Below are 26,205 nucleotides of genomic sequence, written 5' to 3'. Positions count from 1 at the left end.
AAAACACTCTGGCTATCTCATCCTTGTCTCGGACTATATTTTGTGTTTTAGGATTGATAATCTCCATAATTATAGCTTTTTCCTGTTTGGTTTTTGTTTGCCCCGCTAACATTTTCCCCACCATTTGACTCTCCTCATATACTTTTTGCTGATAGGTTTTTGAGCTGTTAATTTCCTCAATTACAAAGAATTCTTTTAAGGCAACTTTAGCCTTTTTGTCAAGACAAGAAATGTGAATCACATCCTACCCTTCAAAATGAGTCTTTGGAGTAACACTATTTAGAAGAATGATGAAGTATTTTTAAAAAATGGCTGCTTGAGGTAAGGCGGATTGCAAAAACAACTGAGGGTGAAGATCTTTCCAAATGGCTGCTTGAAGGAAAAAGATTTGGAAAACTAGCTGATGGTGAACGAAACACACTCTTTCTGGTGTAGTAATCGCCATAGATCTGCCACTGAAAGGAACTTTACTTGGATGGACTTTGTTGGGAACTGCCAAATTGTAATTTTAGCCCATTCTCAGAAGCAAGCCTTATCGCAGTTACCCAAGCGAATCACCTGAATTGAAGAAGTGTTATGTGGTTATAAATTCTAACAGCCTCATTGCAACTTCCTTGTTAACTCCGCTGGGAGACACTGGAGCCCGAATTAACAATTAGGGACGGCATCGCCCCATGATCTGATGTGGATTACAAGTTATTTCTCCCAGAATGGGAAATAACATGTGGGCCCAGGAATCCCAGCTACACATCTTGGTGTTTCCCCCTTAATGGGGAAATAATAGGCTCAAATCCGCACACATTTATCACTTACCTAATGCAAGTGGTGAAGTGCGGCTGTGGGCAGGACTGAGCTTTTAAACTGAGCTAGCCAGAGCTGTAAGGATGCAGTAGGAGTTCCCACATGGGCGGATGTTATCAGGTCGGGTAGTGGAACTACTTTATAAAAGAGCCATCTTTGAACAAGATTTGATCAAATTTTTTACAGAACCGCAAGACTGGCATCTACGGCTGCTTTGCTCGACAATTCCAAGAATCGTGAATACAAAAATGGTTTTGTAAGTCTAAAGTATTTTTTTTAAACTTGTTTGTACCACAGGATTTTATAGTGGCTTAAATTATTGGTCACGAAATGTTTTTCTGTATTGATCGGTCAATCACATTTATTTGGCACATAAAAACAACAAACAAATAACTCTCTTACACACAAACATATATAAGGGCATCAGAAAAAAAGACACCAGGAGCACAGTGATGCAGTCTTACCGCTAAAGTCAGTTTCTTTTGGGCAGGCATCGGGTTGCACAACAACTATGGCAGCAGACTTCAGGGATTTCGAAAGAAAAAATAAAAAGACGGTATCAATATGTATCTTGCACAGCAGCTGTTATGTTACAAGCACGCTTACATTGAAATCACACTTGTGAAATAAACTTAACTGTAGTAGAGAAGACTGAAAGGAAACGTGCAGATCTCCCCAACCGACCAATGCCTCAACAGGCCTAGGCCCACACTGGACAGGCTGCAGAGTAGTGCACGTCGCTGGTCAGGCAGATGCCCCCTCTTCAGCCACATCTTCTGACCAGCACCCACATCTTTGAGAAATATTTCCACACAAGGACTGCTGCTTTGTGTTCTCATTTCAGGGCAGAGCTCTTGATGGAATCAAATATAAATCTCCAGAAGCAGGCTTTAACAATTATTTGTAAGTCCTATTATGGGAGTTCAATGTTCTTCTCAATTTAAGGGTTTCTAATCCCTCTCCTTTTTATCTCCACAATATACATTTTCCTAAATGCACTGTGGTGTATTGTAACATTACACTAAGGGTCTTATTACAAGTATGGCGGTCCACAGGCTCGCCGTATTCATGGTGGCGGTCCAACCACTGCCACACTGCGGGCCCGCCCGCAGTTTTAAGGGTGTGGCGGTCAGACCGCCAAAGGACCGCTGTGTCCGCCGGAGATCCAGGATCCTGCGGCAGTCGTGAAGAGGTCAGGAGCACTAATATGCTGGGGGTGTCACGAAGTATGTTAGGATTTCCTGTCCAGAGCACTTTTCACGGCGGTGGACCCACCATGAAAGGGTGTCAGAGAGGCAACTAAGGGGGCCCTAACAGGGCCCCTACTGCTCTTGGGCCTGGGGGTGCATGCAGGGGGGCACATGTGTATCCCTGGAATTGCACCCCTGATCCTGCACAGTGTGGCATGCACAACATGGTGCATGCCACACTGTGCAGTAACGTGCGGCAGCCACTCTCAAGTGGCGGTCTGCATGTTAGGCTCTCCTAACACTGAGAATGCCTCAGCACAGCCAGTCCGACCTGGGCCGGTGCACCACAGCTTTGGAGGACCGCCAAACTCGCAATAAAGGCCCTTAATACTATCACTGTTTCAAAGCAGCCTCAGTCTGCACAGAAGAGGAATCTGATTTTGTAGTTGCCTACTTTCTCATAATCTGGTCATGTGGTGAAGCCAGTGCTATAACCCATACCCACTTCTTAATCTAAGTTGCAGATTTTGGAACCATGAAATCTGGGTTTTAACTATAGCTTTCCCACTTGACTAAATGCTATGAATTAGTAACACATTGAGGCACTTCTAATTACTATTCTGCACATTACTAAAGACATTGATACAACTGCCTATCATAAATTCATATGAACTGATGTACAATTAAAGGGGGCAATGTATGTGAAAAGTCTTAGCTGGGCCTTAAAAGGTGGGAGCAGCCCATGCACCAGCCCACCCCATCCTGTCCTTTTTCCTGGGTCACTGACCATACAACGCTGTGCTGCATGTTTACTACAGCACCTGAAACAGCAGATTTCTCCTTCCTTCAATGCAGCCCTCTGATATGCCCACATGGCACCGCACGGCGGCTTATATATTTAATGCAGAACCTTCACAGCTCTTTGGCTTCTTTCTACAAAGACATTTATTGAGAAGCTTTTAAATACTTAAATGGTGCTGGCTAGAGCTGTAAAAGATGATGTCAGGCTTGCCCAGAGGTTGGTTTAGTTGTAAGCTAATGTAAGCTTACTGATGTGTGGCCTAACCTTGCCATCTCCTTAACCACAATATGAGCGAAGTACAAGCATTTGGGAAAGGAAAGGCATAAGGCCCTGCACTGTGGGTACATGTGTACTGTGCACACGGCCCCCATTCCCTTGTGCTATGCCCTGGTGTACCGTGCACAGAGCAAAGCCCTGTAGATGTTGACAAGCAGCATTAGTTTACGCAACTCGCCAATATGGCTCATTAAAGTAAATAAGTATAAAACTCCGAATAGTCAGTAACAGCTTTCATTCGGGGGCCTACGGGTTCTCTTCTCAGTTCATAGTCTAAGCAACTTTATACATTTTAAAAAATCTAAAATTGCCGGAAATAACATCAGTTGAAATAAGTAGTTCCTTAAAGGAAAATCATATTAGGTTCAGAAAAAAACAACACCCCCAAGAGAAACCAATTGTGGTAAGCTCTGCAGCCTTAACTCCTCACATATGAATCTGTAAATGACATCCCCAGGCACGTGACACCTGAGCGATCTAGACAGGGGGACGCACTTGTACCCAACATGCACTGTGTGCGTCCTGCAGAGGCCTGCCTTGCGTCTTCACTAGCAGCGTGTCTGGTATGTGGTGCGGACAGAGCTTGGTGGAGGGCCATGCCCTCTCCACAGGTGATACTGGTATAGCTAAAGTCTACACCTGGACGTATCCATCTACAAGTTCGTGCTGCAAACACTGGTCTCAAACCCCTGGACTGCCGCCAAGCACTATGATCATCGTACCATGTAGGTGCTGTGCACAGGACATGAGCACAGTCGGTTCACTGTGCACAACCACGGTGGTGCTCTGTGCACACTACACCCGCCAATGCGTTCATGAACAGGGATAGCGGGGCTTGGGTGGAACTCACCATCCATGACCAGGTTGAACGTTTTGCAGATTAGATCTATAGCCACCTGGTCTCTGGGTCTATTCTGTTTTTTTATATAACTTTTATGTGTAACTGTATAACACACACTGCATAAGTGAGTGTCCTCTAGATGCTAAGTGGAGTACAGCAGTCATGCAGCAGATAGAGTGAAACATAAAAACAGTCAATGAACACACTGAGGAGTTACTGATCTTAGAAGCGACCCATGACACACCTTATTGTAAATTTACACAGACACACACACGGGACATATTAGCGTATGGCATGGCTTACTTACATCAGTTTTATTACACAGATGCTGCAAGGACTAAATGGCACTCAGCCGTAACACGTTTTCATTCAACATCTCTCCTTCTCTCGTACTTTCAGTCATCAAACCATTCATTCAGTTTCTATTCCTTTATATACCAGGACATATTGTGCAACATCCTGTCCTACAAATCGAATGAAAGTAAGGTTTGGTGCTAGCAAATTATCAGAAATAATGAGGAAACCTAGTTATTATGCTGCCAGTCACTGAAAGACAATGAAGAGGAAGGCAAGGGCCATGGTTTGGGGGTACATCCTTTCCAACCTTCCCAACCGTGCTACCTGTAGATCACCTGCAATCAAAGAAAAGTGCCACTAGGGTGAAAGCAGAGCTAGCAAGTGGACTGGAAGGTTACCGGTTGAGGGGAAAAATATGATTTTAAACTCCGCCACTAGGGGTGTGCCACAGAAAACTATGGTACTGCATTAACACGCCCGTTTTTAGGTCGAGCATTCGAAAACTCTTGTATATACTTTAGTATATACTTCTTTGTGGCTTACAGCCCGCCCACTGCTTTTCAGTTTGTTTTAATGTCCTTTAAAAATCCTTGTGTGCTAGTGTTCATTCCTTCTCTTTGTCCCTTCTTTTTGTCTTTCTGTTTCCTCCCACGAAGCAGCGACCAAGTATCAATCAATCAATCAATCAATCAATCATAGAATTTGTAAAGCGCACAACTTACCTGTGAGGGTCTCAAGGCGCTAAGGGGAGGGGCCGCTGCTACTGCTCGAAGAGCCAGGTCTTGAGGAGCTTCCTGAAAGTGAGCAGGTCCTGGGTCTGCCGCAGGTGGGTGGGGAGGGTGTTCCAGGTCTTGGCGGCGAGGAAGGAGAAGGATCTGCCGCCGGAGGTTGTTCGTTGGATGCGCGGGGCGGCGGCGAGAGTGAGGCTGTCGGAGCGAAGCTGTCGGGCAGGGGTGTAGAAGTTGAGTCTGTTGTTCAGGTAGGCTGGTCCGGTGTTGTGGAGTGCTTTGTGTGCGTGGGTGAGGAGCTTGAAGGTGATCCTCTTGTTGACGGGGAGCCAGTGCCGGTCTCTTAGGTGGGAGGTGATGCGGCTGCGTCGAGGGATGTTGAGGATCTGGCGGGCAGAGGCGTTCCTGATGCGTTGCAGTCGTTGTAGGTGTTTGGTTGGGATTCCAGCGTAGAGTGCGTTGCCGTAGTCCAGCCTGCTGCTGACGAGGGCTTAGGTAACCGTTCTTCTGGTTTCGGTCGGGATCCACCTGTAGATCCTGCGAAGCATGCGGAGGGTGTTGTAGCAGGAGGAGGAGACGGCGTTGACCTGCTTCGACATGGAGAGGAAGGAGTCAAGGATGAATCCTAGGTTGCATGCGTGGTCCGTGGGTGTCGGTGCTGCTCCCAGTGTGGTCGGCCACCAGGAGTCGTCCCAGGCAGAGGGGGTGGGGCCGAGGATGAGGACTTCCGTCTTGTCAGAGTTCAGTTTCAGGCGGCTGCTCCTCATCTATTCGGCGACGGCCTTCGTTCCCTCGTGGCGGTTGGTTTTGGCGGTGTGCAGGTCCTTGGTGAGGGAGAGGATGAGCTGGGTGTTGTCGGCATAGGAGATGATGTTCAGGTTGTGCTGGCGGGCTACTTGCGCGAGGGGGGCCATGTAGACGTTGAAGAGGGTCGGGCTGAGGGATGAGCCCTGAGGTACTCCGCAGATGAGTTCAGTGGCTTCGGATCGGAAGGGTGGGAGGCGGACTCTCTGGGTTCTGCTGGAGAGGAAGGACGCGCTTCCGCAAGGATACCGGCGTCCTTGCACCCTGCCAGATCGGTAGAAAGTCCCATGCCTTCTATTTTTGACCTCCTAATCTACTTTCAACAATTCTACTTGTGGGATCCGCGGGTGTACTTATAGAGATACCTCAATCAAAATATCTAGTTGACCTCTACTTTTTGATGAAACCCAGGCAACTAACATATATCGAGGCTCCTGCACTACAGAGGCGTCACTCTTAAGAGACTCAGTGGACCACTTCCGTTTGGAGAAACTCAGATCCGAATATCTCCTTTGAAGAGTCCGGTAGATTCGTCAAATCTGTAGATTGTTGTTGTCCGGAAGCATTTTTGAGAAGATGCCTACCGTAGAATTTAATCTGAACCTATCCCTCTAGGACCGAAGTTCAGTATCTGGATTGTGTTAAACACATAGTGATATTCTGTCCCCTACTCCATGGTACATCATCGCCCTGACAAAGGTGTGGCTCGTGTGGGCCTTTACACCAAAACGCGCGTCGGCGTGGTTCTTGTTGGCGGCAGGACTGTTTATTCCATCATCAGTCGCGATTCCAATTTCAGTGTCCGCCCTACATTCCTTTGCTCAATGAATTGTGGTCCATTCTGTTATCAATTCATTTGATGGCGTTTATGTACTAGTGGGATTATTTATGATTGGGTGTGTGAAAGATTGATTGTGAGGTTGTCTTTTGAGTAAGTGATTTTGTGAGTATGAGGTATGTACGGTGGGTGTGGGACGCTACTTGTAATATTGATCATGTGCGTTTTAATCTATTTTTCTGAATTATGAATGTATTTATATTTTTTGTATTATCAATATATGAAATTCTGAAAATTAAAGAAAATGAACAAATAAAAAAATATATCTATACTTAATTGACCTGATGTTTGGCTTTGAATGATAGGTCAGTTGCTCCGTTTATATTGTAGGATCCCTATACGGGACCGTATTTGAATATTATTGGCAGAGTCTCTCTGTTCTGACTGGTTCAGTCCAGGGCCTTCTCCTGGATTCCAGCTTCTTGTAGGTGTGTTCTTAGTGTGTGGTGGCAGACCGTGTTGAAGGCGGCTGACAGGTCCAGGAGGAAGAGGGCTGAAGTTTCGCCCGTTGTCTAGTTGGCGCCGGATGTCGTCTGTGGTAGCGATGAGGGCTGTCTCGGTGCTGTGGTTTTGTCTGAATCCAGACTGCGATGGGTCTAGGATGTTGTTTTTCTCGAGGTGGCGGGTCAGCTGTGTGTTGGCGATTTTCTCGATGACCTTCGCCGGGAAGGGGAGCAGGGAGATGGGCCAGACGTTCTTGAGGTCCACCTTGGGTTTCTTGAGGAGGGCGTTGATTTCGGCATGTTTCCAGCTTTCCGGGTATGTAGCTGTGTCGAATGAGATGTTGATGACCTTCCGTAGTTGAGGTGCGATGGTAGCGTCTGCTTTGTTGAACACATGGTGCGGGCAGGGGTCTGATGGTGATCCTGAGTGGATGGAGTTCATGATCTTGCGCGTCTCGTTGTCGTGGGCCCAGGATGTAAGGTAGTTGGTGCAGGTGGCGTTCGGGGTGGGGTCTGTCGTGGTTGGAGCGGACGGGGTGTTGAAACTGTCGTGGAAGTCGGCGATCTTGCGATGGAAGAATGTGGCCAGTGAGTCGCACAGTTCTTGCGAGGGCGGATTGTCGTTGGTGTTGGCGCTGGGGTTGGAGAGTTCCTTCACTATGTTGAAAAGCTCTTTGCTGTTGTGTGCGTTGTTATACAGGCGGGGTTTGAAGGAAGATCTGTTGGTTGTTCTGATTAGGTGGTGTTGTCTGCAGATGGTGTCCTTGTGGGCTGCGTGGCTGTCTGGCGTGCGGTCTTGGAACCATTTCTTCTCCAGCTTCCGGAATGTGTGTTTGGAGGTCTGGAGTTCTTCGGTGAACCAGCCGGCTTTGTTGCTGGGGTGGTTGATGGAGGGTTAGCGGGGTGAGCGAGTTGGCGCAGTCTTTAATCCACTGTCTGAGGTCACGGGCGGCAGCATCCGGGTCGGTGGGTGGGTTCTGGGAGAGGGTGGAGGTCAGCTGGTCCTCGGTGACTTTGCTCCAGTAGCGGCGGGGCAGCTTTTGGGTGCGGTGGTGCGTGGTTGGTTTCTTGAAGGTGAAGTGGATGCAGCGGTGGTCGGTCCCGTGGAGTTCGGTGGTATTGTTAAAGGCGACGTGGGTGCTTGTGGAGAAGACGTGGTCGAGTGTGAGGCCGGCGGCATAGGTGGGTTCGGTGACGAGTTGTCGGAGGCCGAGGTTGGCGATCAAGGTTGCGGTGTTGGCATCGTTGTTGTTCTCGAGGTGGAAGTTCATGTCCCCGAGGAGGATGTAGTCCATGGAAGCGAGAGCGTGGGTGCTGGCAAAGTCGGCGATGGAGTAGCTGAACAGGGACTGGGAGGTCTGTAGACAAGTGTTCCTCTGAGGGTGGTGTTGGGATTGGTGTGGAACCGGAAGTGGAGGTGTTCGGCAGAGTTGAGGGAGTCGTCTGCGCAGGTGTGGACCTGGAGGGTGGTTTTGTGGACGATGGCTATTCCTCCTCCGATTCCATTGGTGTTGTCTCTGCGTGAGATTTTGTAGCCGTCTGGGATGGCTATGGCGATGTCCGGTGCCGAGGAGTCGTTCCACCAGGTCTCGGTCAGGAAGGCCACGTCTGGGGCAGAGGTGTCGAGCAGGTCCCAGAGCTCGACGGCGTGTTTGCGTGCGGAGCGAGTGTTGAGGAGTATGCATCGAAGGTGGTTGGGTTCGGTCCTCGGAGGCTTGGTGGTTCTGTTGCATGTGAAGTTGCAGGTGTGGCAAGAGAAGGGTCCGTGGGTGCGTTTTGGTGCGGCTTGGAAGCAGCGGCGGTCTTGGCCGGTGTTGAGGGCGTGGAGGGTGTTGGCATCATATCGGAGTCTGGCGTTGTGGCGTGTGCGAAGTCCAGGGGTTCTGGCACTGGGCGCGGTCCAGGCGTGGACGGGCTTGCCCCTGGCGTGCCTGCTGCGCACGTCCGCTGCGTTTCGGGCGGTGGTCGCCATATGAGGCGGAGAGGGAGGGAGGGGTACAAAAGCGGGTGGTGATGGACGGAGCATCTGAATCAATCAAACACTCACACCCAGTCAAAAGATCTGGGTTTAATCCATCACCGTTCTTTAGCCCACTCTGCCACCCCAGTTCAGACATGGCTATATGCAAATCAGTCTGACACCCAGTCAAAAGATCTGGGTTTAATCCATCACCGTTCTTTAGCCCACTCTGCCACCCCAGTTCAGACATGGCTATATGCAAATCAGTCTGACCCTGTGCCTCATGGGAACAGTCCAGCCCGAACTGCCAAGCCATGTCTTCCCTGGACCGGAAACAAGCTTCCGAGGACCGGTTTCTGGCATTCCAGCCGTCTTCAGCCCAGCTTGCTTGAATCCAGTGGCAAAGTGAGCAAGGGACTCACGTCTGAGCGTACCCTGCCACACTTATGGTGGCCAAAAGCGGTACAAAAGGGGGTGGTGATGGACGGAGCATCTGAATCAATCAAACACTCACACCCAGTCAAAAGATCTGGGTTTAATCCATCTCCGTTCTTTAGCCCACTCTGCCACCCCAGGCAGTTTGGGCTGGACTGTTCCCATGAGGCACAGGGTCAGACTGATTTGCATATAGCCATGTCTGAAATGGGGTGGCTGAGTGGGCTAAAGAATGGTGATGGATTAAACCCAGATCAGTTGACAGGGGGTGAGTGTTTGATTTGCTCAAACGCTCCGTCCATCACCCCTTTTTTTATCGCTTTGTTCGCCCTAAGTGTGGCAGGGTATGCTCAGACGTGAGTCCCTTGCTCACTTGGCCACTGGATTCAAGATAGCCTGGCTGATGAGGATTATGAATCCGAAACCGGTCCCAGGATGCTTGTTTCCGGTCCATGGAAGACATGGCTTGGCAGTTTGGGCTGGACTGTTCCCATGAGGCACAGGGTCAGACTGATTTGCATATAGCCATGTCTGAAATGGGGTGGCAGAGTGGGCTAAAGAGCGGAGATGGATCAAACCCAGATCAGTTGACTGGGGGTGAGTGTTTGATTTGCTCAAACGCTCCGTCCATCATCCCCTTTTGTATCGGAGAGGGAGGGAGGAGCAGCTGGGAGGTGGGAGCGGGGCGGCAAGGGGGCGTGGCCACAGGAGGCAGCAGCGGGGAAAACCCGAGGGATACGGAAGGCAAAAAGGGGGTCAGAAGGTGGCGGAGGGAGACAAAATACCAAAAAAGACAAGGCAAGCAAAATCTAAACAATCAAGCAGAAACTTGCCACTCTGGGCACAGAAGCGGTCCCGGCGGCCTTGAACTCGCGCTGGAGGGCTGCGGTGAGATGATGGTCAGGAGGAGCTGAGAGGCAGCAGGGGGGGCGACCTGGCTCGCAAGCGGGTCAGGAGTCACCTCTGCTGCTCGTCTGCGGCTATCTTATGAGGCGGAGATGGAGGGAGGAGCAGCTGGGAGGCGGGAGCGGGGCGGTGAGGGGGCGTGGCCGCAGGAGGCAGCGGCGGGGAAAAGCAAAGGGATACAGAAGGCAAAAAGGGGGTCAGAAGGTGGCGAAGGGAGACAAAATACCAAAAAAGGCAAGGCAAACAAAATGAAAACAATCAACCAGAAACTTGCAACTCTGGGCAGAGAAGCGGTCCCGGCGGCCTCGAACTCGCGCTGGAGGGCTGTGGCGAGATGATGGTCAGGAGGAGCTGAGAGGCGGCAGGGGGGGCGACCTGGCTCGCAAGCGGGTCAGGAGTCACCTCTGCTGCACGTCCACGGCTACCTTATGAGGCGGAGAGGGAGGGAGGAGCAGGCGGGAGCGGGGCGGCGAGGAGGCGTGGCAAGCAGAGGAATACAGAAGGACAAAAAGGGGGTCAGAAGGTGGCGGAGGGAGACAAAATATCAAACAAGACAAGGCAAGCTAAATGAAAACAATCAAGCAGAAACTTGCAACTCTGGGCAGAGAAGCGGTCCCGGCGGCCTCGAACTCGCGCTGGAGGGCAGCGGCGAGATGATGGTCAGGAGGAGCTGAGAGGCGGCAGGGGGGGGCGACCTGGCTCGCAAGCCAGGTCGTATCATTATGCTTTGGTGGTTTATCTGTTCGTTTGGGGGACTACTTTTTCTTTGTTTCCTGCTCGTTTTACTGTTTGCCTGTACTCAGTTTCCGTGCCCAATGCTGCTTGCATTTAAATGCAGCATTCGTCAACGCAGACTATGAATCTCACTATATTAGCGACTGTACCAAATGCGAAGTATGACGAGACACTGCTCTGGAAGTTTCACAAATAGAAATGGCAAATATGTTCCACCCGCTAGCACATTTTAATTGGATAAAAGCTCTCTCCTGCTAGCAGCTGTGCAAAGCTGGTCTTCCCCGATGTGGAAGCTGCAGTGACTCTTCAAGGGTGCACTGTCGCAGACAGTAGCCCAGTGATTCTGCAAATGCCGGCTGCAGGTGTTGGTCTTGGTAGTGCTGGTTGCCATTGGCAGTGAGAGACCAGTGACAGCCACTGTACCAAATGTGAAGCATCATGAGACACAGCTTAGAATATTTTAAAAACATAGAAACGACAAATACGTTCCTTCTGCTAGCGCATTTTGGGTGAATAAGAGCTCTCTCTTGTTCGCAGCTGTGCAAAGCTAGTCTTCCCGATGTGGAATCCGCAGTGACTTCTCAGGGGTGTAGGAGGTGCTGTCACAGACAGTAGCCCTGTGATTCTGCTGATGCCGGCTGCAGGCGATAGTCTCGCTGGTGCTGGTTGCCATTGGTACTGAGAGGCCAGCGGTTGTGCTGTGCAGGGCAGCACAGGAGCAGGTACAGCGCGGGTAGGGGCAACTGCGGTGCAGGGAAGTATGGTTAGCTGGCCTGAGGGATAAGGAGTGCAGCAACAAGCGGCCAGGTTCAAAGCTCTGTTATGAACTAATAGAGGGGACTGTGCAGACTGTAACAGTCACCGTTATTAACTGTGCAGTTAGCAGTGCACTCAAAGAGAAAATAAGTGCCACAACCTACGTCTGCTCTTACATCTGTTGAGGGGGTGTGCTAGACCTCTAAATCTAGGTTTCTGTATGTTCCTATACAAGGGTCACAGCTGATCATGGCTAACTAACATGTAGTAGAAATACCAGAGCCTACTGGGTGTGCTAATTTTGTGCAGCCCTCAGTATTGTTATATTTCTTGCATACATGCACCTTGATGTATGTTCTCCAAACAGTTGTGATTATTTGCTTCCCTTTATCTTACTATGTTCAAGGTGGCAGTAACGCATCTAAGGATTGTTGTGGATGGGTGAATTACACAAGCGCAAAGAGCACCTTGAAACACTATGTCTCAAGCAATGTTCTTTCTTGCATTGGAGACGTGGACTGGCTGCTTTAAACTGACCCAAAATAAAGGAACTGTAGTATGGTTTAGGGCCTACTTTTGCGTGCATGTTATGTTAGCATGGCTTATTAGAAGTTTACGAAATGAATGCTGTCTGAATTGACAGATTGGCCAGTCGCACTCTTATGTGGGAATCACCTCCTTAAAGGTCCAATAAATTAAGTCATAGTTTTTAACAAACAGATACTCGCACTGTATTCCAGGTTAGTTCGATTAGTACATTGGTTTTATTTCTTGTGATTCAATTTATGCAAAATAAAGTTGTTGCATCACAACTTTGTGAAAGTTCATCAATGGTCCATTTGAAAATGTACATAAACAACTAATTCATCCACATGCCCAATGCATTTCGTGCTGAAACGCACTTCATCAGGGGAAATACATTTCTGTGGGGTAAATCAAAACGGAAGGAAATTAATAAGAGGGAAGCAGGTCACAGTCTGCGTAAAACAATCAATGAGGTTCTCATGAAATGACTAAAAAAGCATATAGTGGTGTGTAAAACGAACCAACAACGGGAATGCTTAGAGAATGGTGAAAACAGAAACCAAACCAGTCAGCAAACAAGTCAGCCAACAAGTAGCCCGAGTGTAGATATTGGTTGAACGCGAGGTAAAAGCCCCGTGCGTCTGTGCATTAATGAAGATAGCGTGCAACTCTTCAAGTGCCATGCCTTACGTACAAGTGTCGTTTATTCTATCCGAGTGATCTAAACCCGTAAATTACATCGTAAGATGACTTAGGGTGAAAGTTTACATGCAATGCACTCGCACTTAAAGTGGAAAGTCGCCGTGTAGCACTCACCGATCACCGGGTGGTGGAGACGCTTAAATCGTAGCCGCCGCTCTCAGCCTCAAGCAAGTTAGAGTGAATTCGCGCATGCGCGTGACTCGCGTAATATATGCTTGTCTACGTGAAACGGCTATAGTCCTGAAGTAATAAAGTGAACCTATTCCACCATGTGTGGCCGGTATTAAACAACGGGTGAAGGAAAATGTGTGCAACATAGTCATTTACGATACTAAATACAAAATAATCGGTGATTGCATGTAAACTTTCACCCTAAGTCATCTTACGATGTAATTTAGGGGGTTTAGATCACTCGGATAGAATAAACGACACTTGTACGCAAGGCATGGCACTTGAAGAGTTGCACGCTATCTTCATTAATGCACAGACGCACGGGGCTTTTACCTCGCGTTCAACCAATATCTACACTCGGGCTACTTGTTGGCTGACTTGTTTGCTGACTGGTTTGGTTTCTGTTTTCACCATTCTCTAAGCATTCCCGTTGTTGGTTCGTTTTACACACCACTATATGCTTTTTTAGTCATTTCATGAGAACCTCATTGATTGTTTTACGCAGACTGTGACCTGCTTCCCATTAATTTCCTTCCGTTTTGATTTACCCCACAGAAATGTATTTCCCCTGATGAAGTGCGTTTCAGCACGAAATGCATTGGGCATGTGAATGAATTAGTTGTTTATGTACATTTTCAAATGGACCATTGATGAACTTTCACAAAGTTGTGATGCAACAACTTTATTTTGCATAAATTGAATCACAAGAAATAAAACCAATGTACTAATCGAACTAACCTGGAATACAGTGCGAGTATCTGTTTGTTAAAAACTATGACTTAATTTATTGGACCTTTAAGGAGGTGCTTCCCACATAAGAGTGCGACTGGCCAATCTGTCAATTCAGACAGCATTCATTTCGTAGTTACTAACTCCCCACAGGGCAGAGGGAGCAGACCGGTCAGCACCTAAAAATTGAATGTTACTCACTTTTGATCACAATATTGAGTGCCACGCCACCCCTCATTAATCACGTTTATTCTGACCCAACCAGCGTGAGCACCTACTGTTACCAGAGCAATTAAAGATGGAATATGAAGATATTTCAAACATCACTGAAAACAGAGCCAATACATTTGCGTTTTCCACAGAGGAGACCAACAGGATTTATGCCTTGATACAGGAAGCAGATCCCACAGCTGCGGGCACTTTTTCATCACAGAGTTTACTGAAACAATTGCTATACACCTCTAAGAGGATCATTAACCAAAAACTCCATGCAGGAACATTAATTAGATACCACAAGGATCAGAGAATACCAAGAGGGTTACGAATTGCCCTAAAGCCAACGTTATGCAGGAACAACCCAAAATTCACAGAACGGTGGTATGAGATACTGAACAAATGTTCATTGGACTTGATCCTCCTTATCGTGGAAGAATTATCTAAAGTTATTGAAGACCTTGACAAAGACATTAAACGAATTCAAGCCAACTTGGAATGTAATCTATCAAAGGATGACCTAGACAAAGCTTTGGAAGACATATCGATTCAGTTAGACAAGTACACGAGAGAAATAAATGACAGAAAGATCCGCAAATACAAGCGTGATACTATTGATTACAAGCTTGGGGAAGTGTACAATTGGGCAGAGGTGTATGCCCAGAGACGACAACAAAGACCTTCCCAGAATCCTTCCTCAGATGAAGGCAGCTCGACATCATTTGACTCCACGCAAAGAGATACACAAAGAACGGACAGACGGGGAAAACAACAGGACAACAGAACTGACACTCCCAACACCTCCGCACCGACTACATCAGAGAGGCCTTTTTTAGGGAGAGGCCAAAGCCAACACGTCGAACCAGGAGGAGCAAGAACACAAAGAGATCCAAGTTTGTCAATTGCCCAATCGACACGCAGCAAAACAACCTAGTGATTAACATCTCAAAAGAAAGGCTATCCAAGAACCAAGTTTCAGTTTTACAACGTGGCCTGACCTTTGTACCCACGCATAACTCAAATGAACTTGAAGTTGAAGTACGTTTCTTTAAATTCATGAGGACCCTTCGGTTGAGACATTTCTTTGCAAATGTGGTAATTGAAAAAGTATCTCCCACACAAACCGAAGACACCTTACTAGGATTAAGGAGCAAAAGTACATTTCAGGCACCAGTGAGCCATAAAATCTTGGATTCTTATGAAACTATAACGATGAACGAAATCAAAGAGCTTTTTAAAAAACCCAGTACTAAACGCTCAAACCTGTCTGCACATGAAACCCGAGCGATAAACCAAATATCTGAGAATCATAAAATCAAATGCTGTAAAGCAGACAAAGGAGGTGCAATCGTTGTAATGGACATGGAGTACTACACAGATAGTGTTAAAAAGCATGTGTATGACGAAAATCTTTATATGGCACTTCCCAATGATCCCACGAACACATTCAAAGAAACCTTGACAACTATTATCAATCAAGCCGTTGAAATGGGTACCATCACCGAAAAAGACAGACTTTTTTTGACTCAAGATTATCCTAAATGTCCAAGCATCCATATGCTTCCGAAGATACATAAAGATCTAACGAAACCCCCCTTCAGACCTATTGTGTCGACAAGGGGTTCAATTCACGAACCAATAGGGAAATATCTAGATCAACACTTTCAGCCACTAGTTCAAAAAATGACTACCTACTTGCGTGACACTACTGACTTTCTCACCAAACTTCAAGAGACAGAATTGGATGACACCATGGAAATAACATTATGCACCATAGATGTATGTTCACTGTATACCTCTATCCCCCACAATAGAGGTATTGAAGCTCTTGAGTCATTCTTACTCAATCACAACATCAAACAAGAATTTAAAATATTCCTGTTGGAACTACTTCATTTTACACTGTATCACAGTTATTTCTCATGGAACGATCACTATTTCCAACAGTTGGCCGGAACCTCCATGGGGAATTGCGCAGCTCCCAGCTACGCAAATCTCTTCATGCACCGACTGGAACTGGATCATATTCTTGAAAATCCCAGATGGCAACATAAAATCCACAAGTACTGGAGATACATAGACGACATTTTCCTTATATGGAAAGGCCCTTCAACGGATATGGTAGAATTTATGGAAGAGATCAATGGCATTGATGATCACATACAATTTACCCATACCATCAGCACTGGCTCTATTCCATACTTGGACGTACTTGTTTCTGTACAAGACAATTGCTTTCAAACTGATGTCTATTCGAAAAAAACTGACAGGAACAAAATGCTGATCTTCGACAGCTGCCACCCGATGTCACTAAAACGCCATTTACCATACTCTCAACTCTTGAGAATGAAATGAATATCCTCAAACAACCTAACTTTCGAAAGGAATGCAGAAACAATGATTGCAAAGTTTCGAGAGAGAAAATACCCAGTCACCATCCTAGAAGAAGCGAAAGTTAGAACACAAGCTATCCCAAGAGAGGAGCTGCTGAAAATCAAAGCTAAGGAAACGAACCAAAACAGACCAGTGTTTGTATCGAAATTCTCAAACTCAAGCAATCAGATCAAGAAAATCATTTTGAAAAATTGGGAGATGATTGAGAAGGAACCAGACTTTAAGGGAATCTTCAATAAACCACTATTCGCCTACCAAAGATCCAGGAACCTAAAGGATCTAATTGAAAAAGATACACCCAACAAAAATGAGAAATTTTCTGGTACAATCCCATGCGCAAATTGTGGGCATTGTAACAACATTATCCGTGGTAACAGTGTTAACCATCCAACCACAAGCAAAACCATAAACTTGTTTACCAACGCCACATGTGACTCAAAAAATGTGGTATACTTGCTAAAATGCCCATGTGGCCTCGCATATGTGGGCAAAACGGAGAGAAAAATTAAAACTCGAATGACAGAGCACAAGAGTACCATAAGAAACAAATCTATGAAAGCACCAGTAGCTGCACATTACATCACCAATAGCCACAACATCAGTCAGATACGTTTTATGGTTTTGGAGTGTGTTCCTGTTAGACAAGGCTGCGACAACAAGAAAAGACTGCTCCAACGTGAAATATTTTGGATTAAAAAGTTAAATTCCTGCAACCCTACGGGCCTTAATGAACGTCTTGAATACAGTTGTTTCCTGTAATCCTGGAGAGACACCGTGAACACTGACTTTTCGAGTAACTGTTTTTCACCCTTTCAATAAGTGTTCTCACCACCATTATTTTGTTGATTTTTTGATTTAATTTCCCCCTATATGTTCAATCAGATTCATGTTCAAAACGTATGGTTATAACTCTCTGATAACACTCTGTTGCATAGACACGTGTATTACACCAGCTGTCAACATTGGTTGTAGAAAGCAGAGTTGACCATTTCAATATGGCCGCGGTTGTCACTTACACATAGTGCACTTTTATCACCGATTATTTTGTATTTTGTATTTAGTATCGTAAATGACTATGTTGCACACATTTTCCTTCACCCGTTGTTTAATACCGGCCACACATGGTGGAATAGGTTCACTTTATTACTTCAGGACTATAGCCGTTTCACGTAGACAAGCATATATTACGCGAGTCACGCGCATGCGCGAATTCACTCTAACTTGCTTGAGGCTGAGAGCGGCGGCTACGATTTAAGCGTCTCCACCACCCGGTGATCGGTGAGTGCTACACGGCGACTTTCCACTTTAAGTGCGAGTGCATTGCATGTAAACGTTCACCCTAAGTCATCTTACGATGTAATTTACGGGTTTAGATCACTCGGATAGAATAAACGACACTTGTACGTAAGGCATGGCACTTGAAGAGTTGCACGCTATCTTCATTAATGCACAGACGCAAGGGGCTTTTACCTCGCGTTCAACCAATATCTACACTCGGGCTACTTGTTGGCTGACTTGTTTGCTGACTGGTTTGGTTTCTGTTTTCACCATTCTCTAAGCATTCCCGTTGTTGGTTCGTTTTACACACCACTATTTGCTTTTTTAGTCATTTCATGAGAACCTCATTGATTGTTTTACGCAGACTGTGACCTGCTTCCCTCTTATTAATTTCCTTCCGTTTTGATTTACCCCACAGAAATGTATTTCCCCTGATGAAGTGCGTTTCAGCACGAAATGCATTGGGCATGTGGATGAATTAGTTGTTTATGTACATTTTCAAATGGACCATTGATGAACTTTCACAAAGTTGTGATGCAACAACTTTATTTTGCATAAATTGAATCACAAGAAATAAAACCAATGTACTAATCGAACTAACCTGGAATACAGTGCGAGTATCTGTTTGTTAAAAACTATGACTTAATTTATTGGACCTTTAAGGAGGTGATTCCCACATAAGAGTGCGCCTGGCCAATCTGTCAATTCAAACAGCATTCATTTCGTAGTTACTAACTCCCCACAGGGCAGAGGGAGCAGACCGGTCAGCACCTAAAAATTGAATGTTACTCACTTTTGATCACAATATTGAGTGCCACGCCACCCCTCATTAATCACGTTTATTAGAAGTTTAAACACCATTTTACTTTTTGCTGCTTTTGCACACGACACTGTATAGCTGTTTTTGTAAGTTAGCCTTCACGAAGGTCTACACATGAGAAAAGGTTTGTTTTTCGACATCTCTAGACATACAGTGAGTGCTGAGCCGTCAAGGTTATCATAACATGTAAGCCTGTTTATCGGCATGTCCCTTTAACACATTCTAGACAACATTTTGGCAGCTGCGAGACAAGTAAGATTCTGGTGCCTTTATCATAGCACACTTGCCATGATTTCACACACTTGGAATATTCCAGGGATGCAGAGAGCCTTGCTGATCCAGATATAATTTACTCTTACTGAGCGGAAAGGTAATGGGGTCCCCCAAAACAGGCCCAAGAGACCTTCTTTAGTTTATAATACATAGTTCCTATAGAGGGAGGGTATTAAAACCAGGCGCTATATAACCTGTTTGCACTATCATTGTAATATGATTCCTCCTTTTGTATTTTATGGAATTGTAACCATGCTGACCATATTATTCTTAATCATATGTCTGCTTATGTTGACTAAAATACTGCGCATGAGATCACGTCGTAAATAAATATTTTAACTTTACAGTGTCTCTTATTTTACTCCTGTTGTGGACTGGTATGAGAGTATAACAAAAGAGTGTTCTCACTTCCCACCATTCCTGAGACGATCCTAAGTCGCATGTTCTAGGTTGTCTAATCATTGGTTATTTTACTATAGGATGAAGAGCTAATGTGACACTGATGCTAGCTGGTTGGGGTTTTATAGGTACTGAGGACAGTTTCTAGTACACCACAATATACTAATGTCCTAGGTCTCTCTGCACAGTTCTGTGTATGAGCAGAAATTCTTGCAACGGAAAACAAGGTTTGCAGAAATATCCACTGGCTAAAAGCAAATGAAGCTTGGATGAGGTGAACTGATCCACATGCAAAAACAGAAATTATAATGGTGGAAAGTCTTTTTATATCCTCACAATGAGTACCTAGTGAAGAGTTTATTTTATTCACTTCCTTCTTCATAGGTTCCAGTTCATAAGAGCCTGGGTGCTTTTCAATCTGGCTATTTCAATAGCGTAACCCATTCTCCAGCATAACCTGTTGCAGAAATTGCAGCATTTTAAGAACGTGTTAGTGACAGGGTTTCTAAAGCAAAACGAAAGTGGGGCCATGTTACTCAGGAGCCAGGTCCGGTGACTCGGTGGACTCTAAAAATTAATGTTTGACCTCATGGTCAAAAGTTCAAATCCCTGCGGGTTCACTCAGCCTTTCATCCTTTCGAGGTCAGTAGCACCTTTGGACAGGCTGATGGTAGTGGCATACACAAGGCACTTCCTGTTCTTATTTTCAAAGGTTTACCCTTTATTGTTACATCAGTGACTGCCACCTCTTTTTGCCAGGTTCATTTGTGAAGTCACCACTTTAAAGAAGTAACCCTCCTGGGAAATATTTTTTTCTCTCTGGAAAATATTATCTTTTTGTCGTAACACACCAAATTATCCTAGCAATTCACTTACCATGTTTAAAATCGAGTGTTGTTAGAGACGGGTAAAATATATTTAAATATAAACACACACGTATAACATTGCTTAATTTACGTCGTAGTATATTTATCCCAGGATAATGTGCTGCATGGCTAAACACTTATAAGGGCCAAAAGGCAAGACCTATTGGCTATGCCAATGTTGGTTTACTTTTCGAAATATTCTTCTGGACATTAAAGAATGTAAACGCCGTCTTTGGCTCATCATAACTCCATGGCATTGCATAACATCATCCTGTGCTAGTAGTTGAGTGGCAGACGCTCCTCATGTCTGATAGGCGAAGTCGTTACTGTGTAGAAACACATTGTCCATATGCGTTATTACAAAGGGATGGAGACTTTACATAACAAAGTGTAAAGAGCAAAAACATAATTTTTTATTAATCCTAAATAACATGTCTGTAGATCAGTTTTTATGTTTCGTAAAGATGTTAATTTTCTCAGACAAGACCCTCAACGCAAATAACACATTCACCACCTGCATAACTGAAGTCGCTAACTGGATTAAACCCAGCTGTCCCAAACATAACACAGAAAAGACAGAAGTAGTAATCTTTGGCAAGAACACCTCGTCTTGTGGGTCCAACTGGTGTCCGACCGAACTCTGATCCACACACAGGAACCTTGCAATCATTATCAACATCAAAGTGGACTTGACCGCACCTATCAACACAATTACTGCATCCTGCTTCAACACCCTAAAGATGCTGAGGAAGATCTTCAAATGGCTCCAAACAAACAACAGGAAAAAATGTCGCTCATGTCCTAGCTGCCAGCAAGCTGGACTACAGAAACACACTATGCCGGGATCACAAAACAACTCCCAGAAGACTACAAACCATGCAGAACTTGGCAGTCAGACTCATCCTCAACCTCCCACATAGAACTCACATCACACCACAATTCCGGGAGCTCTTTTGGATCCTTTTACATAAATGCACTAATTTCAAACTACTCACCCACACGTTCAAGGCACTACACAACTTAGTCCCCACCTACCTGAAACGTCACAACGCCTTCCAACAACCACCCAACAGGACTCCTATTTGCACACATCACACAAATATAAAGAACCATATCAGGAGGACAGGAATTCTCTTTCATCTCTCCTAAAACATGGAAAAACCTTATACTCCCCACCTCGGAGCCACCGATTCCGTTCATGAATTCCACTAGAATCCGAAGGCCTGGCTTTTCAATTAACCTACCTATCCTTGTCAGGGCTTGGCACGTCCACCTGCTTAGTGCCAGGATAAATAAAAATAGTGCCAGGATACCTACACGGGTGATAGAGCGCTTTGCAAACACACAACAATTGTTTACAGTTTAATCAAAGTATATTCATTCATACAATTTATTTTAAACATGTATAGACATAATCAATCAAACCATTGGGCCAACCTGTAGTATTTTCTTAGTGGGTGCATGTACTTACACGTTTCTTTACATAAATAAATATTTATTCGTTTTGAACAATACTTGCGTTGTTACGAAATAAAAAGGATTCCTCTTCAGCCACACAATCAAAATAACATCGCAATTTCACATGACTGACGAGAATGCATGGATTATGCAACTCACGTCAGGCATACCAGCAACCTCTGCTAAGCATTTCAGTCTTTTTACTTTATTCTTTTATTTGAGTAGAAATGGTATTTCCATCAAAATTCTGTACATAGAAACTGGCTCACTATTCAATATAATCTTTATTCGATTTATCATGGTAAATCATGAAATCATAAAAATTCAATGCATTACATACATAGTTATGGATAAAAATAATACAAGCATATGTACAATACAGATAAGAGAAAGGGGGAAAAACAAATGCTTTATGAAATCAAAATTGTTGACTGAAAATACATTCTGTGAGTAAATAGCCTATAAATAACATACCATAATACTGTCGGTATAGGGATTCAGGAGGGATTTTAAAACAAGAAAACTGGTCAACATTGTACAAAGTTTAAGGACCTCAGCAACGGAAGGATTAATCTATTTCTCTGGTCGGTATAAAATTTACAAAATAAAACAGTGAGCATGGTACTTTGAATTGATGTGTTATCACAAGGACATTTAGATAACATTTTTAAAATGAAAATACGGATCAAACGACAGAAAATGTCCACCCTAAAATGAGTTAATACAAACCTGTGTTGGGTGTTTTGTTCTATTTTTAGAAAGGGCTGAATATCATATGTGACTAGAATCATTTGATTCTTAACCCCTTCACTGCGGCGGCTATTCCGCCGCAGTGCTAAGGGGGAGGGGCGGCCGCGCGGCGGGCGCATGCTGGTGACGGAACCGCTCCGTCACCAGCCGCGGTTGCGCTGTGCTCATGACGGAGCGGTTCCGTCACGGCCCCACCCGCTCAATGGAACGCTCAGCGCAGGCGTGCCGAGCGGGTCGTGACGGAACCGCTCCGTCATCAGCACAGCGCGACCGCAGCTGATGACGGAGTGGTTCCGTCACCAGCAGGGGAGGGTTTAAGGATGTTCTGTGGACAACCTTAAGTCCTCTAGCAGAGATAAATAATCTGTCTTTTGTTCCAGTAGACTCCGATTTCCAGATCTTATGCCATAGCAGAGCTGGCTGGGTATCAATTATGTCTGATAGAAAAGGTACTGCTAATTCGGCGTGACAAGCAAAAGTGGGGCAGCAATTGATAGCTAGGCTGGTCCTTAAAAAGGCATTTTCAGCCGTTTGTAGCAATTGACAAATCACACTCCCACCCCAAATGTGGCAGTAGACCAACACTTTGCTTTATAAATAGTCAGCATCTCATTGGGGGTTTCCAGCTTCCTAGCAAAGTTGGACAGGGCTGGAATAGTTTTTGCAAACTGAAGCTTCCTGGAGTTAATTGCATATGCCCAGGTGCCCACCATATCAACTAGAATACCCAAATAGGAAAAGGTTGGGTACAAGCAAATCTTAGTGCTGTCAATCAAAACATCACAGCACTTCAAAGACCTTTTCTCGCACTATATGACAAAGGTTTTACATATATTGACTTGTAGTCCCAGGTCCTGCATATAGGTAACAAAATGTGTAAGTAAACACTGCAGTTCCAAGGGGGTCCGAGCCATGAGCACAGCATTGTCAGCATAGAGGAGGGTCAGGATTGGTCAATGACCAAAATCAAATTAAGCTTATATTGAATTGAAGTGGCTCAAAATGCACAAGGTAAGTTACATTTTAGGTGGCAAACATGAAGGCTGGGATGCATTTGATACATACGTGATGGTTAGAGGACAGACAAAAATATATATGATACAGGCAGATTTACCTTCGAGGGAATTTACAGCAAGAGGAGAGGGAATGTTAGCAGGATTGAGAGAGACTGGATTCTTTCTATTTCAAGCGTGGGTTTAACAGCAGAAGTGGGGGTTGGGTAATGGCAGGAGGATTGGATGTGCAAGTGTATATATATACACACACACACACACATACACAAAATGAGTGGGACGGGGAAGTCACAAAAGAGCAGTGGGGTAAGAGCAAGCAGCATAGAAAGCTCATAGGGAAGATTTAAGCAAGCAGCATAGTAGGGAGAGAGCAAGAAAACAAATGCTATTGCATGGAGTGTTGAAAGAGTAAAGTACTTTCCTGAACTTAAACACTGGAAGAATACAGATCATACAATTAAAAGGACAGTAATGAAGCTTTGTTTCGGGGAGGAACAAACACAAAAAGAGGAAGCAAAGCCATCAAATAAGAAGCAAGGACACGAGACTGACAAGAAAACCAACCACTAGTAAGCAACTGGCTGACCCAAAGGAAACTTTAAGTATTGCTACTACCCAAAATAGGCCCGAAGAAAAAGTGGTCTGTAGGTATGACCGAAAAATTGGGAAGGACAAAACAGAAAAGTGTGTGTGTGAGATTACATATTACAAAGCATGTCTTCTACTGAAATAAGTAAATATGGAGTAAGCTGCTAATGGTTTTAAAAAACAATAATTAGTAATTTGCATATTATACATTTTTTGGCCAGACAGCTAGTTGATGCATTGACTTTAGTGGGCCGTAGGACAGTGTCTGGGGACATTAAGAGAGTCATAATGTAAATTTTAGGAAATGGTCTAACAGTAAGAAGGTCTGAAGGCTGAGACGTACTCGTTCAAGTAGTCTAATTTGCCTGGGACTACTCCAGAGAGTTGTGTGTTGGCCATGCAGAAGGGGGTGCAGGCTTGCATTCTACATGTTGAGAATGTTCTACCCTACAACAGTCGCTGCAATGAAAGGTTCCAGGTCTGCAGCTGCAGTAAAGTATATACCAAGATTTCTGGCCTACGATGATGGGAGGAGCGCGTCGGGGGAACAGAAGAGGTTGGAAGATAAGTGGGTGTGGAGTTGAAAGGAAAATAAATAGAGTCCGTTTTGGATGAGGTCAACAGAAGGGGCAGACTGAAAATTAGGGGTGCAAGTAGGAAAGGATACGATCTGATTATCATCAGCATGGCGATTCGCTCCATTTCTCTTAAGGAACACAATTCTTGGTACACATAGAATAAACAGTGGAAAGTACAATTGACAACTATCTTACACAACATGACAAAACCAACAGAGTCTGGAAACTGTAGGCATTCATTTCCAAAGAAACGAGCAATGACAAATAGAAAGAATCTAAAACAACAAACACCACAGTATATGTAATTTGCGAGGGCATAAACAAGGACAAAATTACCGGCTACTATTATCAGGACAATACCAAAAGTGTCCAATGACATTTTGTGCCTGATACACACTGACTCTTTTCACACTGACTCTTTTCACTGGAGAAGTGAAGACCTTGAAAACCTAACAGGAGATTTAGCTTCTGGCTCTCTACAGCAATGGACAAACGTTTTGTCCTGGGTTGAGTGTGTTTTGACCACATATTTCCTCCAGCTAATTAAACAAAATCTCGTAACATGATTAACTACTATAAAATGTCGTTGCAGGTGCTACAAGGCAACAATTTATTTGGTAATTGAGCTGAAAAATCTTGGTCTGGAGTAATCGTAGAATTAATTTTGGGGGGAAATGGGGGGAAAACTGAAACACGTCATTACCTACTGTGAGAACTAAATCAGTCCAGTACAAAATCATGCCGGACAAGAGCCAAAAAAGCAAATCATTTTAAACGAAGATAATGAAGAGAGTTGTAAAGATGGATCTACAACTGTGTTCCCATCAGCCAGTACCACTTACCCGATTGTGCACAAAAAGATGAGGTTGTTTCACAACTGATCCCCCACAGAGTTCCACCATCCACTCCAAATGCTCTAAAGAAAGACACAAATCACTACATTACAAACACGACTTCTTCATTACTTGATAGCATTTATTTATTTATTTATTTATGAGATTTATAGAGTGCACAAATACTCTGGGGTGTCTCGGCGCTAATTAACAGCACACTACCCGTTTTGGTAGAACCTCTCTAGATAGCTAGCCAGGCACTCTTCCAACCCAAAGGTTAGCAGTCTGTCCTTGAAAACACTCAAGGGACGGACCTTGCATTTTCAGACATGGTTCAAAACCAACTGTCTTGTAGGATTATCCATCCATCCAAAAGTCAGTCCCCTATTTACACGAGTTTGTACATAGAATGGAGGCCTCATTGCTCCCAAGGTCTGCAAGCCCCTGTGCCTCTGCACAGGGAAGAGCAGGGACAATCCTAGTCCTTGCAGATGCTCTGTTGCTTTCAGATGCCGCTTGCCCTCAATATAGTGAGGAAAAGGTGAAGGAATGAGTAAGAAAGCGCAATACAAAACCAAGCAATTTGGTATTTTGTTTCCAGTAGAACGCACGAGTTAGGCAGAGAAGCGGCGAGCGAACAAAAACATGCATCTTGGCACTTCAATGGGATATTACAATCACCAGTGCAACTGTATGAGACACTTTATGATATGGAAGCTTTGAATGATCATACGGAAATGAGGCGCTATAAACCGCGTAAATGAGAGGCAAGCGAAGCCTCATCTCTGAATAGTGAGATTACA

The 26,205-nt window shown here is 45.0% G+C and overlaps 1 protein-coding gene across 2 annotated transcripts in view; it reads right to left on the bottom strand.

Annotated features, from left to right (window-relative positions):
• Positions 1–26,205, bottom strand: part of BRCA1 (BRCA1 DNA repair associated) — a 553,713-nt gene that overhangs the window by 5,105 nt on the left and 522,403 nt on the right. For both annotated transcript variants that reach the window (XM_078645314.1, XM_078645315.1), the window contains exons 21-22: positions 25,412–25,485; positions 1,266–1,323 (exon numbers count right to left, since the gene is read on the bottom strand). In XM_078645314.1, the coding sequence (XP_078501440.1) occupies positions 1,266–1,323; positions 25,412–25,485 (132 nt within the window). The remainder of the gene's footprint in view (positions 1–1,265; positions 1,324–25,411; positions 25,486–26,205) is intronic.

Source organism: Lissotriton helveticus, chromosome 5_1, assembly GCF_964261635.1.
Source record: "Lissotriton helveticus chromosome 5_1, aLisHel1.1, whole genome shotgun sequence".
In the NCBI taxonomy this organism is placed as follows: domain Eukaryota; kingdom Metazoa; phylum Chordata; class Amphibia; order Caudata; family Salamandridae; genus Lissotriton; species Lissotriton helveticus.
The sequence above is the reverse complement of the archived record's forward strand: the minus strand, read 5'-3'. Positions and strand labels throughout refer to the sequence as shown.